Consider the following 16979-nt stretch of genomic DNA (forward strand, 5'->3'; position numbering starts at 1 on the left):
GTACATATATGTATATATAATAATATTATATTATTATATATATATATATAAATACATTTTTAATTTCTTTCTTTTCTGTATTTTTTTTCCTTTATTTTTATTTTTTTGTCTTTATGTCATCTAGTTCAGTTTGAACTAGAATGACTGTTGCTAGTCAAGTCCTGTCCAGACTTGACTAGCAATAGAGCTGTTGGACTGACACATTCCAACAGCTCTAAATAGAGCTGTTGGACTGTGCCCAACAGCTCTATTGAGTCCTCTTTCAGCTGTGTATATAAAGGGGTGCAGCCCCTCTTGTATTTTACCCCAATGCTTCTTAAGCAATTGGTTTTTCATATCAATAAAGAATACATTTTTATTTTTATTTTGTTTCCAGTTATACCCTTTTTAAGGGTTGTGCTTTAGTGTCATTCTTGACACTTGCTCTTGTTAATCAAAGCACGTGTTTCGAAGATCCCCATTTCATTTCATGGTATCAGAGCCGCGGAAGTACTAAATCTTGAGAAAAAGCTGCCTCGGTTTCCGTGCCCGTTTGCAAAAGTGTTCGCCACTTGAAGAGAAGTGTTTTATCACTTCATTGGAGAAGATTTCACATCTTGTTGTATTGTTTTTTTTTTTTCTTTTTTCTTTCTTTCTCATTTTCCTTCTTGTTTCTCTTCTATCCCTATTCTTTCTCTCCTTGTAATCGATGGATGACAATGATAAAGTCACCATCATGCCCTATGAAACTAAGCGATACGAACTATGTAACATGGGCTTCAATCATGAAGCACCATATATGGGGAAAAGGCTTACGGGGGATTGTGGATGGTTCCGATTCGGAACTTAAGCTATCTCTTACTAAAAAGGAGGGAGATAAAGAGGTCCCTCTATCGGAAGAAGAGAAAATCAAGGCTATTGCCTCATACGAGAAGAAATGGAAAGAATGGAGAATATCTCATGCGAAGATAATGTCATGGCTTATCAATAGCGTTGACATTAAAAAATGCTCAAGTCTTGCCAAATTTGATCATGCCGATAAGGCATGGGAATACCTTAAGAATATGTATTCCCTTAAAGATATTGCACACGTGTGCAACCTCCAAGAAAAAGTTCGAATGATGACACAAGGAGACAAAACTATTCGTGAATATTACAATGGGTTGTCCGAACTTTGGGAAGAACTTTCCCTTTTAGAACCAAAGTGGCATTGTGCCGAAGACATCGAGCTTCGTCAGAAACAACTCGATGCTGAACATTTTTACCAGTTTATCATTGGATTAAGGCCGGAATTTGAAACCACTAAATCGGCCCTACTTCACCGGGGAAAAATTCCTTCTATTGTTGAAACTATTGAAGAGTTAACAATGGAAGAAAATCGTCTCCGGAAAGGTTCTTTAAAAATTGAAGATGATTCCGTTTTAGCCGTGTCTAGACCAGGGAATCATGTTCGATCATATAGGCCTCCTCACTTTAACCGACAAAATGGTGACTATGATAAGAAGAAAGTTATTTGTCATCACTGTCATGAACCGGGACACTACAGGCCACAATGTTCCAAACTTAAGGAGCTGAGAGAAAAAAGAGCTGCAATTGCTGGATCGGAGCCTAAAGATCAGGATGCACCAGTTTCCTTGGCCCAACTAATGGAGATTCTTCAGCCTCTCATCAAAGGTGCCTCTTCCTCATCTGAAGCTTCAACCGGCGCAGCAGCCTCATCTTTTTCTGATTTAGGTAAAATTTCTTGGCTTCTTGACTCTGGTGCATCTTTTCATATGACCCCAAATAATCAAAGTCTATCCAAATGTGTTAAAAATAAAACAAGTGTGTCAAAGGTCTTTACTGCTGATGGGACTTCTCTTGAAATAGAAGGAATAGGAAATTTTGAAAAAATTTATAAAACAAAAAAATTTTTTATTCCAGAAATTAGACATGTTCCCAAATTAAATTTAAATCTTTTATCTGTATCTCAAATTTCTGATTATGGGTGTAATATTTCTTTTTCTTCTCATGGTTGTTGGGTACAGGATCGTCAGTCAGGCAAGCTGATTGGGGAAGGCCATAGAGAAGGAGGACTCTATTACATGGATTTTTTGGAAATGCCGAAGAAAGCTTTTTGTTATAATATTCAAAAAATAGAGTTGGAACTGTGGCATAAGAGACTTGGTCACCCACATATAGCCAAAATCCAACATTTTCCAAATCTAGGAAAATTTTGTAACTCTGAATCATTTGATTGTAAAGATTGTATTCTCGGCAAAATGAAAAGATTACCATTTCAGAACAGAACCTTTTTCTCTTCAAGACCACTTGAATTAATACACTCGGATGTTTGGGGTCCTGCACCAGTAATTTCTAAAGGAGGATTTGTTTACTATGTTATTTTTGTCGATGATTTCTCCCGACATACGTGGATGTACTTTCTCAAACATAAGTCTGAAGTATTTTCATACTTTCAAACTTTTCATAATATGGTTAAAAACAAATTTCAAAATGATATTACTATTTTTCGCACAGATTCAGGGGGAGAGTTTTTATCCACAGATTTTCAAAATTATCTTAAATTGCATGGCATCACACATCAAAGATCTTGTCCTTATACACCTCAACAAAATGGACTGGCAGAACGAAAACATCGCCATATTATAGAAACCACTAGAACTTTATTAATAGCAAATCAAGTCCCTAAAGACTTTTGGGCAGAAGCTGCCTTAACTGCCACCTATCTCATTAATAGGATGCCATCTTCTTCGTTACAAAATATCACTCCCATTGAAAAACTAATGAACATTTCTCCAGACTACTCTAGATTAAGAATATTTGGGTGCAAATGTTTTATATTTACTGACAAAAATGATAAACTTTCCCCTCGTGCGATTCCCTGTGCCTTTTTAGGATATGCTGAAAACCAGAAAGGTTATAGATGTTTTGACTTCAAAAATAATAAACTATATGTGTCTAGAAATGTTTCCTTTCTTGAAAAGGAGAGCTTCTTTGATTTTAGAAAATTAAAAGACGTCACTGAGTACTCCTTTTTGCTAGATCTAACATCAACATCTGATGAATATGACCTTGATTGTAACTTTGATGATGATCAAAGAATTATTGATCTTAATGTTGAAAATGAAGAAGTTCATAGAGATACTAGTATTCAATATTCCAGGCGACAAGAGTCTAATACTCCATGTGCACTTGAGAAATATTCTAACATTCCAACTAGACAATCATCCCGAATCTCGAGGCCTCCAGAAAAGTTTGTATCATACGAGCCTTTCTCACCCACATATAGGGCAGTTATTGCATTAATTCACTCATATGAAGAACCATCCACATATTTTCAAGCAAAAAATGATATCAAATGGATAGAAGCCATGAAAGCTGAATTAGATGCACTTGAAAAGGCTTCTACATGGAATATTCAAGATCTTCCTCCAGGGAAGAAAACTATAGGATGTCGATGGGTTTATAAAATTAAAACCAAGAGTGATGGTACTCTTGAAAGATATAAAGCCCGTTTAGTAGCCAAAGGTTATGCCCAAGAATATGGGATTGATTATGAAGAAACCTTTGCCCCGGTGGCTCGTATGACTACTGTCCGAACCTTAATTGCCTTAGCTTCTATCAAAAAATGGTCTATTTTTCAAATGGATGTCAAAAATGCTTTTTTAAATGGAAAGCTAGTTGAAGAAGTATATATGGAACCCCCTCCTGGTCTAAGTATTCCTAAGGGTAAAGTCCTTCGCTTAGAAAAAGCTCTTTATGGACTTAAACAAGCACCAAAAGCTTGGTATGATAGGTTTAGTCGTGTTATGATTGATATTGGTTTTCAATTCTGTTTAACTGACACTGCTTTGTTTATTAAGAATTCTGATGCAGGGATCATTGTGCTTCTTCTCTATGTGGATGATATGATCATCACCGGAAGCGATAAACAGGGAGTTAAAACAATCAAAACACTTCTTAAATCTCATTTTGAAATGACTGATTTGGGCTTGTTGAGATATTTTTTAGGCATTGAAGTTGCTTATTCTCCTAGAGGATATTTATTATCTCAGACTAAATTTGTTTTTGATATTGTTTTCAGGTCTGGTATTACTGATGATAAGAAAGTTGACACTCCAGAAGTTGTTAATGTTAAAATGAAGATTGATGATGGAGAACTTCTTGCAGACCCTACTCCTTACAGACAGCTTGTCGGGGCACTTTCCTATCTATCCATTACCAGACCAGATATAGCACATGCTGTTCATACAGCAAGTCAATTTCAACATGCTCCTACTTCTGTTCATATGGGAGCAGTCATGCGTATTATCAGATACATCAAGTCCTCTCTTTCACGAGGACTTTTCTTATCTTCCTCCTCTTCTCTTGATTTAATTGCATATACTGATGTTGATTGGGGAGGTGATCCCAATAACAGACACTCAACCACTGGCTTTTGTGTCTTTTTAGGGTAATCATTAATCTCGTGGAGGTGTAAAAAGCAGCAGAAGGTATCTCTCTCATCCACCGAAGCTGAATACAGAGCCATGGCAACCACGACTATGGAAGTAGTTTGGCTCCGACGACTGCTTGCTGACATGGGAGTTGAAGCAACAAAGGCTTCACAAATGTGTTGTGACAACAAAAGTGCGATCTACATTGCCAGTAACAGAACATTCCACGAACGCACCAAACACATCGAAATGGATTGTCACTACGTCAGAGAGGAATATCTACACAGGATAATTGATCTGCCATATGTCACTTCAGAATATCAGTTAGCAGACTTCTTTACAAAGCCTCTCGCTGCTCCCCGATTTCACTTTCTCTTAGACAAACTTTCGCTCATTGTACCGTAAGTTTGAGGGGGAGTGTTAAAATGTAAAACTGTACATATATGTATATATAATAATATTATATTATTATATATATATAAATACATTTTTAATTTCTTTCTTTTCTGTATTTTTTTTCCTTTATTTTTATTTTTTTGTCTTTATGTCATCTAGTTCAGTTTGAACTAGAATGACTGTTGCTAGTCAAGTCCTGTCCAGACTTGACTAGCAATAGAGCTGTTGGACTGACACATTCCAACAGCTCTAAATAGAGCTGTTGTACTGTGCCCAACAGCTCTATTGAGTCCTCTTTCAGCTGTGTATATAAAGGGGTGCAGCCCCTCTTGTATTTTACCCCAATGCTTCTTAAGCAATTGGTTTTTCATATCAATAAAGAATACATTTTTATTTTTATTTTGTTTCCAGTTATACCCTTTTTAAGGGTTGTGCTTTAGTGTCATTCTTGACACTTGCTCTTGTTAATCAAAGCACGTGTTTCGAAGATCCCCATTTCATTTCACCACTTATACTCTTTTATGGGATTTGTTTGAAGTGTATTTAATAGACATTCTTTTGAGAGATTTGTATGCCTTTTGGAAGACCATCATTTCATTTAAGATAATTTTTATGCATAATTGTGCATCTTTTCTTAATGAATCATGTCCCTTAAATAATCAAATCTTCTTATAATCAATGTTATGGGTTCTTGAAAAATAAGTTGACTATGATTAATCTCATCCTTGAGGGATGTTCCTCTTGTCTTTCTTAATATTTAATGATTCAAAAAGTTATTACTATTTTGTTTAAACCATGTTATTCTTGCTTTACAATGTATTGTTGTTAAAAAAATTTGCAATTCTTGGGCTAGAATATTTTTCCTGTGTACTTGGAGTCTTCTTTTGGTTTGTTCTTTCTATACTGGATCGTTAAGATGTGGTGCCTTCAATACATCATGGAGACAACCAATGAAGGTACTAGGGGATGATCACCAATAAAGGCATTTTTGAAGACTTATATTTGAAATAATTTGCTGAGATGTCATAAAGACGGAGATTTCCCTTGAAGATTCTTGAAGACTTGGAATCCTTCCTTCATATCTTCAAACTTTTTGTCCTCCCCACGTAAAGTTTAAGGGAGTGTTAAAATATATATATATAATGTATATATATGTGTGAAATACCTAATAGGGGTATTTTTGTCATTTTACATAGTTGTTTATAGAAACAACTATTTTATTTAAATAAGTCTTTTTAGTTCTTTTATTTTTTTTTTTGTTTTTCGTTTTTTATATTGAATAAGGATTCACGCATAAGGGGCCCCACATAGATTCGTTGGGGGCCCAACGATCACAAATGTGACCGTTGGGGGCTCCCAACGTCTCTATGGGGAGCCCCCAATGGCTCCCCTTTTTCAGCCTTCATTTCTTGTATAAATAGGGCTCTCTACCCCATGTATTCCAATGGCTTTTCAAGCCCTCTTTCAATAAAGATTCTTATATTTTTTATGTGTTACCTCTTTGAAGGCTTCTTGCTATGTCACACGGACTCGGCTCCAAGGTCGCCACACCCGCGTCGACACGCACCAACACGGGTGCGGACACGGGTGCGGCTCGGACTCGGTCAACCCGACCCTGGGTGCGGTCAACGCACCCAGGGTCATTTTGGTCCATTTTTTGGGAAAAAAAATTTTTTTGGAATTTTTTTTTTTTAAATTTTCTGGGCTACAGCTGTAAGGAAAAAAACCCATCACAACTAAAAAACCTGTACACTTTCAAGTTTTAAGTACAGAATGGGCACAACTCAAGTTTTTGTGGTTTTTTCCTGTATGAAGAAAGTGAATTATTACAGTGTATGAAGAAAGTGCCCAAAAGTGAATTATTCCTATATGAAGAAAGTGTACAGAATGCCTTCACAACTCATCACCTGTCCCCTAATGGGCACAACTTTGACCGAGTCTTATATATATATATTTTATTTTATTTTAATATATATATATATAGCCGAGTCCCTGTGTCCAAAATTTTTGAAATTGCGCCGCACCCGTGTCGCACCCGCACCCGCACCCATGTGACATAGGTGTTGTCCCTTAGTGGACTATTTCTATATTCTCCATTATGGGTTTGTGTTTGTCCATTATTGGACCGTGTGAATACATTAAGCATTCTTATTATACATTTCATCATACTTTCTTACACTAAATTCAAACCTGGTGGAGGATCCATGTAGACCTCCTCGTCCAGATTACCATTCAAAAAAGTATTTTTTACGTCCATTTGAAAGATAGGTCATTTTTTAATTGATGTTATAGAGATAAGAGTTCTAACAGTTGTCATTCGGGCAACTGGAGCAAAGGTCTCATCAAAGTCAATTTCATATTCTTGACTATATCCCTTAGCTACCAATCTAGCTTTACATCTTTCTAATGTCTCATCACATTTAGTTTTTATTTTGTAGACCCATCTACGTTCTATAGTTTTCCTTCTTTAGGTAATGTTTGGATTTCTTAGGCTTTTGGCTTTTCCAAAGATTCTAATTTATCATTTATTGTTTTAATTCATTTTTTATGATTTTTAGCTTCATGGTAGGATGACGGTTCTGTATATGAGTGTATACCCATTAGACATGATCTATACTTTGGTTCAAAAGAATCATAGGATACAAATCTACTAGGGGCTTTTGAAATTCTTATCGATTTTCTAATACTAGTAAGAGTCTACATCTTGATTTTGAGAGTATCTTTCTAAAGTACATGGTGGGTAGTCTTCGGTACGTCGAGTATAGGTTTGTATGTTACTATGAGGTAGGTCTATATTATTAAGACCGTCATTTACATTCCCACTTGCATCATGAGTGCCTTCATTTTCACTCTCATGCTCATTGTGAATGTTTTCACACCCTTCATGTTCGTTAACAAGATAAAAAAGAAATGAATAATCATAATTCTCTTGGATTTTAGCTTTGTTAAAACAATTTTTATTTTTAAAAAAAAACATCATTTTGTGAAACATATAATTTGTTCCTTTCTATGTCATAACACCTATATCCCTATTGACTTTCGGCATAGCCTAAAAATACACAAGAGATTGCTTTTGCGAAAAGTTTCCCATTCTTATTTGTAAGAACAAAACATCTACGTCCAAAGACTCTTAACCCTTTATAATCGGGAGATGTCTTAAATAATTTTTCAATAGGGGATACATTTTCAATATGTTTTGAAGGCATTCTATTTATCAAGCAGCTTCGACCGAAAACACTTTTGGAACATTTTTTGACACAAGAAGTGTTCTAGTGGTCTCAACAATATGTTTATGCTTTCTTTCAGCTAGTCCATTTTGTTGAAGAGTGTATAGGCAAGATTTTTTATGAATAATATCATTTAAACCAAGAAAATTTTTGAATTTTTTTGACACAAATTCTCCTCCGAAATCGGTTCTAAAAATTTGAATGTTGGTTTTGAACTGAGTCTTTACATAGTAATAAAATTTTTTAAAACAATCAAATACTTCTAATTTTTGCGTAAAAAAAATATCCAAGAATGTCTACTATAGTCATCCATAAACACAACATAGTATGATATAAAGTGTACTAACTCAAATGAATTTTTAGATATAAAGTGTCTTGGCTCAAAAGGTAAAGCCTTCATTTTGCCAAGGATGCAATCTTCACAAACCAAATCTATTTCCTTATGATTGGTAAGAAATGAAAATAAATATAATTTGGACACACTAGGATGTCCTAGTCTTTTGTGCCGATTTTTTATATCTCTATTTTCCACAAAATTACAAAAAGATCGTTTTGATAATTCGAGATTGTCAATTACATATAGATCTCTTCTATGGCCTTGCCCAATCGACTTTTCAAACTGAAGATCCATTAGATAAAAATAATACTTTACAACTATGATTCGTAATTTGTAAAACAAATAAAAGATTTAAATTTAATTTTGATACAACTCTAATATTTGGTATGTGAAAGTTTGATTGTTTTTAAAAATCCCAAAACTTTAGATTTTTAAGGATGTTCCGTCGGCAGTTGAAAAATAAAAATTATTTGGGTTAGAATGACATTCGGATAATATAGACTCATTTGAAGTCATATGAAAAGAGGCACCGGAATCTAGGATCCAAGAAGTATTACCAAGGTCACTACTTGTGGATACGGCCGCCCCCGAAAAGGAAGAAGCTTGAGTTTTGAACATTGGTTGTGGTGCCTCCATTAGTTGAGTCAAAGATAGTGAACCGATGCATTTGGAGTCGTCTATATCATTTCTTTCAACCGAAGCAACTCTCTTATCATCTCGGTGATCTTCTTTCTTTCTTTTAGGACAAAAAAGCTTGATGTGTCCCCATTCATAACAATGATAGCATATGATCTTACCACCCTTTTTGTACTCATGATCACCTCTTTTGTCGCTTCTTTCATAGTTGTTGGGGTTTATCCCATTCTCATTATTTACAAAGTGAGGAGGCTTGTAACTCCTAGTATGATTATTGGGCTTTGACATAGCAAGCACGATTTCTTCGTCCTTTGAGGCGGACGGCTTTTTTAATCTATTTTCTTCCATAGTCAATTCCTCAAGAGTTTCAACTATGGATAGTACACCTCCTCTATGAAGGAGAGCCAACTTAGTTCCTTCAAATTCGAACATAAGTCCATTCACAAATTGGTAGAAATGCTCCGTTTTAATTTGATTTTCACGGATTTCTACGTCTTGAGGACAATATCATTTTGGCTCAAGAAGAGTCAATTCATCCCAAAGGAGAGAGAGTGCATTATAATATTCTCTAATACTCATCTCCCCTTGAGTCATAGTTTTTACCTTGTTTTGAACATTACATATGTAGGCAATATCTTTAAGACTATACATGTCTTTAAGATATTTCCAGGCATCACTAGCGAAATCAAATTTCGCTAAACTAGAACATTTATGAATATCCACACTATTTATGAGTCATCCAATTATCTTGGAATGACCCATCCTCCATTCTTTCCATTTTTTCTCATAATCGGAAACGGTTTTAGACATTTCCTCTCTTCGAAGAGCGACTTCTTTTTCATTCTCAATTTTGGTGAGAATAAGTTTAGGTTCTTTTTCGATATCGTCCACCAAACCCCATAAACCCTTTTTCCATATTTTGTGATTTACTATGGATGGCCACATCACATGGTTTGTTTCATTTAGGTGTACGAGAATGGAGACGATTACTTTCCTTTCATTCTCCATTCTTTTATAACAATAAGAGAGAGAGAGGGTAATGAGAATGAGAAAGGGAGAGAGAAAAAGTGATACAAGATTTGCTTAAGACATGGTGTGCTTCCAGATGCAATGATTCGTTGTTTTCTCCAAGCTCACGATCCTCCTCCTTTTGATGCTATCACGATTCTTCTCTTGAAACAATGCTTCAAGAGCACCAAAGTTTTGATACCATGTAATGAAATGGAATAAATCCAAGAAATAAACAAGAACACAGTTCAATCAAGTAAAATACTTGAATAATCCAAACCACTCTCACAAGGGTCAAAAATATTTGTTATTGAATATAAGAGCTCTCCAAAAGGAGTGAGAATTACAATGGCCTTCAAGGCCTTTTATAGAACAAATGGGCCACAAGGGGGCAGCTCCAACAGCTAGTTGGAGCTGTTCCATCTTCTGAAAAAACTGAAATCAGCTAAAAACATAAAAAATAAAAAGTAAAAAATAACTAAAGGTTAGTCAGCCCCTAATGGGCTGACGCCTATTACAAGAAAAGACCGAAATACCGGGTATTTCGGTTTACATGAAGATATATATGCTAATATATATATATATATATATATATATATATATATATATTAACACAAGGTTCACGCCCAGTTATTGATTTCCAAACTCACATCCCAATTGGAAGGCTTATCAAGCCACATAATCTCATTTCTGCCACGAAGAGGCATCAAAAGATGGACCCAAGGAGAGGCTATTTAACGCACAAGACAATGTCTGATATTGAATATTTAAATGATGTCTCCCTTCAATGACTGCCTTCAATCATACCATCCAAGAGGATTTATTTGCACGAACAGCAACAAGACACCTGCTACAATAAAATTCACTCAGCATTCTATTAAGAACAAGAGTCTCCGGAAATATGAGATCACGTCAGACACAGGGATATGGGCCTGTAGATAAACACCACTCTCTCCTTAAATGCAAGAGGCTAGCTTCACCCAATTACCTTGAACTAAAGAAGCAATTTGAAAACATACAGTGTAAGGGTGGAAGAGAGGTAGGGAGGAGGGGGAGGGAATAATAACAGCATGCATCCATAATAATAGAACATTCTGCTGGTCTCCTGACCATCCTAACTTCCAAAAAAGTATCGATACAAGCAGCCCACACATCCTGCTTCACCACCTGAACAGAACAATTATCAGGATTGTGACAGACACGGTTACAAATAGTCCACAACTTCCAAACCACTATATGGTAAACTTGATGCCAGCACATTAATAACCAGTCCTCTTTGAATGAACGAGAGAACCACCATTTAAGTTCCTTTATAATGGTAGTACTTGGGCTACACCTCATGCAGAATCTACCAACAATAAACCTCCATACCACTACACTAACAGAGCATTTAATGAAAAGATGCTGATCAGATTCAATATCTCTGTTACAAAAATAGCATTGATTGGTTAATCAAATGCCATACCTCAGCAAACATTACTGAGTTGACAATTTTCTTCACAGACTAAGAAAAGGTTCCATGAGGCTTGGGGAAGACAGTGCTTAGACCAAATAAACTTTCTCCAGTGATGGAGTGGGAATTTGGTTCGTCTCATTCCAAATCATGCAGCACTTAAGCATAGTGGAACCAGATCCTTTGCATTGCACATCAGACAATCAGCTGATAAGCTTATCCTATAATAAGAAATACCAATCAAAGGGCCTAACAATTTACCTGTCTGCTTCCTGTACTCCACAGTGTTCAGCACATCACTGACAGAACATCTAATTTGACCAACCACCTGGCCATAAACCTCTCATCCAATATGATCAACAAGGATGGAATGAAGCCAAGGATCAGTCCAAAATCTTACTCTGTTTCCTTTGCCAAATCGCCAAGAGAGTAAATGTTGAACAATTTCCCATCCCCATCTGATTCCTTTGCATCCCCAAGAATCACGAGAATTATATCTATAAGTCTACATACTCTGTTGTCCCAAGTACCTCAACCTCATAAAACATGCCCACATAGAGGCCTGAGAAATAACAAGATATCCGAAATAGGCTAAGTAAGCCCTATTTACTTCTTCAAGAGGACAAAGACATATACCTCAGAGGCTGTATTATTTCAGTCTGCATAATACTTTCCATTTTACTAGATGAGGATGAAATTCAGAGGCTGTACTATTCCAGAGAAAATTAGCAAATGCTCATTCAAGAGTTCAAAAGACAGCCTTAGGTATATGAAATGACATGAGCCAAAATTGAGGAATGTTTGAAAGAACATGAATGATTAAACATCGCCTCCCTGCATAAGATAAAAAATGTGCTTTCCACCCTTCAATCTCTTTGTTACTTTCATGATTAAATCTTGGCAGTTCCCATCATCCCATGAAACAAGGGAAGACCCAAATACTTCAAGGGAAAAGACCCCTACATCACCCAAGTTTGAATCACCGAATTTGCACAAAGTTCTTGAAAAGAGTAATATTAGAGGTAACTGTATTATTCAAATTTCTTGTAAACAGTGTGTTTCTGAAATAATCATTTTTCCCAACTGATCTATGGAAAAAAAAAACATTCTATCAGTCCTTGGATATGGCCTACTTAAAGATTTATAGTTTATTTTTATGAGTTTAACTTTAACACAACCATCTATTATGTGATCTTTTCTATTTCTTAAATCAAATACATCTCACGTTTATATCCACAAGAAAATATCATTTATCCAATCAAACACAACACAGTTGCTAAAATGGCCTTTACAAGTAAATAACCGCTGTATTACTCATCTGAGGACCGGTTTTGCTCAGCAGCATGATATCCAAGTAGTCATAGAAGATGTACTAAGTAAATGAAGTAGGGCATGCAACAACCAGGTTAAATTCATAAATTAGGCATGCAGTTCTCAAGTAAACTTATACAGTTTATCTAATTTGTCTTTCATATCCATCAAGCTCATCAAAGTTTTCACATATCAAATGGAGTTCCAAGTATCTCCTGCTTTTTTCTGCCCACTGTGTTCCTCAAAGATAACAATTGGCCGATAAAAAAGATTATGGTTTACTTTCTCAAGATAGATTCTCTTTTGAAAAAAATTGTTTATCATAATTAAGTGGTCACATTAATCATGATTTCTTGTTAATTGATTGCAACAGGATGGTGTACATATTTAGTACTCCATGAAAAAGAAAAGCAAATTCTTGATTTATCCATAGACAGAATATAATTTTTAATTTGCCTCTTCATGCAACCACCATATAAATCTACTTAACACCAGCAAAAAAAACTCAGATTGCAAAGAATACCTGCATGAAGTTGTAGCGCTCTCTCCCTATTGATTCATTTTCAGCAACTGCAAAATAGGCTAAGACAGGATAATGGCCAATATATGATGCATAACTGTCACGTTGGATGTTCACAGCCCATTCACTGCAAATGAAAAAATCAAGTCATATTCCCACATTCAAAAGGGAGAAAAAAGGTTGCCATTTTGAATTGTTTGAAGACTCACAATCTGCTTAAATCTGCATGGCCAGTTCCAACATATTTTGCTTGAAGGTGCTCAAGTTGAGAGTTGATATTGAATCTGTCACTGGCCTATCCAAATGACAAGACAATGTGGTCACAAGTGAACCACAGATTGACAATGAAACAGATAAGAACAGTAGAACATTAATTGCAATTTACCTGCATGATTACTAGATGACACTTTCCTAACCAAGAAGATTCAAGAAACAGCCACTGCCTTTATGTTGACCTGCCTCAGCTAACAGAATCAACCTGAGAAAGCAGAAAAAACATGTATATGAGAATTGGGAAAATTGTATGATTAACACGTAACCACCACCTGTCTACAAGAACAGCCAGCAGAAGAAAAGTATGAATTTCTATCGTATGAAGAGCAAGCATTTATAAAACAAAAGACAATGCACGATTTGGTAAAGGTTCTCAGAATTTGGCGGCAGGAGATCGAAAAGATGGTGGAAAGCCTTTTCCAAGACCATGCGCTTTTGTTTTTTCAGGATAACGCGAGTCTGAATAGCTCCTTGCCATCTTTGGCTTCAAAATAACCATTAACTTTAGATGCTGTCCAGTGTACACAATGACAGCAGTAAAAGCTGAGGATTGGTGATGTGAATTAGCTTTGATGTTGGAACCTAAGTCTAAGTATCCAAGAGAAGTTGTCTTCTAAATAAATAACTAGATAAGATGGTTTGAACAAAGAAAGCCCAGTGCCAGAAAATATCTTTACACTGATCCATAATGTCTCTTCCATATAAAAGTACGGTATCAACAGCTTCATTTTACTCAGAGAAGTTATGTAGAGGTTGAAAGTTGAAACCTCTTGTCATAACTGATATTTTTGTTTGATTTCCATAGATCATAGAAACCCTGACATTATCAGGGTACCTTAAAAAATCTCACCATTTCTAATATATCTTCACATTTTTTTATTTTTATATGTTATTATTTTTAATACTTTGCATGATTGTAGGCCTTTTGTCATTTATACAAGAGGCAAAAGAGAGTGTGAGAAAAACTCTAAGCTTTAGGTATCAAAGCATGATGTCACGGGGTTTAGCGTAATAGGAGGGAGCCTTGGCTGCTAGACGGGTGGTCATGGTTCCATTTCCATGGGCATCAGCCGCCTGCGTATAACAAGGCGACTCCCTGGGAGCAAGGGGTGTGCCACGGTTTACACCGTCGGGAAAGTGACCTTAAGTACGGCAGGCATAGCCAAAGCGACCGGGTCTCTGATCCCGGGGGGGGGGGGGGGGGGGGGGGGTGGGGAGGTTCCCCATTCCTCATGGAAAAAAAAAACACGATGTCATGGACTTATTTCTCAAACTCATTTGAAAATTTTGCATCATTTTCTTTAGGCCCCATTTGGGTGACAGGCTGAAAATCTAGGTTCCTTGGAAGCCTAGTTTCTTAAAAAAGCTAGGGCAAGACCTGGTTTCTCAAAGACACTGAAAACTTGGTTTTGTAGTTTGGATGACAGCATGTTAACCTATAGGTGACTTGGTTATCTGAAAATTGTTGTTTGGTTATCTGAAAATTGTTGTTTGGATGACGATGAACCTAATTTCGTAAAAAAAAATTTACCAGAATACCATATACCAATTGCCTTTCAACTAACTTCGAAATTTTTTTTTATACAATTAAGCATATGCTTTTTCCTTTTTCCACAATCTCTTTCATACGCATAAAAGAAATATGCTTTTCAAAGTTCAAAAGAGAAATAAAAAAAAGAGGTCCTTCACAAAAGATAGCCAAGTTCATCATGTCATTCACCCAATATTCCACTCACGCAAAAAATAAATCACGTTCATTTGAGCATCTTCTGCACCTACAAAAAGTTCCATGTTATTCCCACATGTGAACACCCTCACTAATGCATGAAACATGAAAATTGCATATGGAGACAGCATCAAATTAACAAGATCAGTCTATTGTCATCTAGAATTAGTATTTGGAGGTAACCACAGAAGATTATGTAATCATTCTAGAATAATCAAAACCTCCAAACAAACACGCCATTTGCGGTTTTCAAAGCAACTTACAACAGAAGGAAGCAAAGAAAAGGAACAGCAATCGAAACAAGTGATGATGCGTAGCAGCAGTGTAGAGAAGAACATCCACATGAGTGAATCGATGAAAGATAATCACAATAACGCAAATCCCTTAAAATTTGGGGAAAGGCGCTGCCGCTGTCCCCTTTTCCGACCAGCTAGAGAGAGAGAGAGACTATACCTACGCCGGTTCCGGTCGGCGGAAACTGGTCGGAGGAGAAGAGAGAGGAAGGAAGGAATAAACCAACAAACGGTGTTTGGGTGGGTGGGTGAGTGAAAATTTGAAAAACCCACCTTTAAGTCGGATTTTTCAAAACCCCGATTTGAGACCCCGGAGTGATCCAAAAATTAAGACTTGATTTTATGGCGGTAATCAGGCTTGGAGTAACACCAAAAACTTGGTCTGCGATCAGGTTCTGGCATCAACCAAACAGGGCTATGTAAATGGGTTGATGCTAATCAGACATCCGACCCGATCAATTACTGTCCACAAGTACAAAAAGCGTGGCTCCGCTCCGCTCCATTTTGTGTTGGCCTCAAACCTATGTAACGTCGGCAACATTTTAAAGATTTTTCATTTTATCGTGATATTTTGAAAAGCTATTACTTTTTTGGAAACATGATATTTGGAAAATGTTGTTTATTTTGAAAAGTTTGTGATTTCATGGACTTGGTCGCATTAACGGATGATCTCACCGAAGATTGTAGAAACATTTCATCTAATCTCGTGTATTAGGTCATAATGATTGGATTCTTTTTCCAATCGTGAGAAAGGCATAGACGAGGCCGCACATGGAGCGAGGAGAGGAGAGGCAAAAACTGAGTTTCCACCGCCAATTAGATAATATGGCATAAAGGTTAGCAGCATTAGAAGTTTAGCGAAGCCATGAATCAGACGACAAGGATGATCTGGATCTGGTCCATTTGATCCAATTTAATGTGGATATAGACTCAATTTAGGATCCATATTGACGAAAATTAGTTCAGTTAGGATCCGTATAGATTTGAATATGGATTTAGATCTTAGATCTGTATCTGGATTTGAAATTCATTCATGGTCAATTTAAAACTTTAAAATCACTTTTAAATTAAAAGAGGATGAGGTAGAGCTATAAAGTCTTTCAGAGAAGGTTGACACCCTCTAAAATATTCTCTAAAATATTAAATTAAATAATTAATAAATAAATAATTACATAAAATTTAAATTTAATGAGATATCTAAATGAAGTAGAGTTCTACATTAAGTAGAACTCTACTCTATGAGGCCTTATCTAGAGGTGATGTCAACCCCCCCCCCCTCTCTAGATTAAATCAAATTAGACAAAAAAAAAAGAAAATTAAATATTAAAAAAGTATTATAAAGGGGGTTGGTCTCTCCCTCTCTCTAGTGTTTTAGAGAGGGAGA

General features: G+C 36.1%; 1 protein-coding gene across 2 annotated transcripts in view; it reads right to left on the minus strand.

Annotated features, from left to right (window-relative positions):
* Positions 1–15881, minus strand: part of LOC149834709 (uncharacterized protein At4g14342) — a 60006-nt gene extending 44125 nt beyond the window's left edge. Inside the window, exons 1-4 of one of the 2 annotated variants that reach the window (XM_090010262.1) lie at positions 15756–15881; positions 13689–13781; positions 13513–13598; positions 13307–13430 (exon numbers count right to left, since the gene is read on the minus strand). In XM_090010262.1, the coding sequence (XP_089866388.1) occupies positions 13307–13430; positions 13513–13598; positions 13689–13694 (216 nt within the window). In that variant the 5' untranslated portion in view covers positions 13695–13781; positions 15756–15881. Of the gene's footprint in view, positions 1–13306; positions 13431–13512; positions 13599–13688; positions 13782–15565; positions 15581–15755 lie in introns of those variants that run through there. The other variant, XM_090010263.1, reaches the window with a different exon arrangement.
* Between the last annotated feature and the right edge of the window lie 1098 nt (positions 15882–16979).

The sequence above is a fragment of the Nuphar pumila genome, chromosome 6 (genome assembly GCF_984573655.1).
Source record: "Nuphar pumila chromosome 6, dmNupPumi1.hap1.1, whole genome shotgun sequence".
NCBI classification, from domain to species: Eukaryota; Viridiplantae; Streptophyta; class Magnoliopsida; order Nymphaeales; family Nymphaeaceae; genus Nuphar; species Nuphar pumila.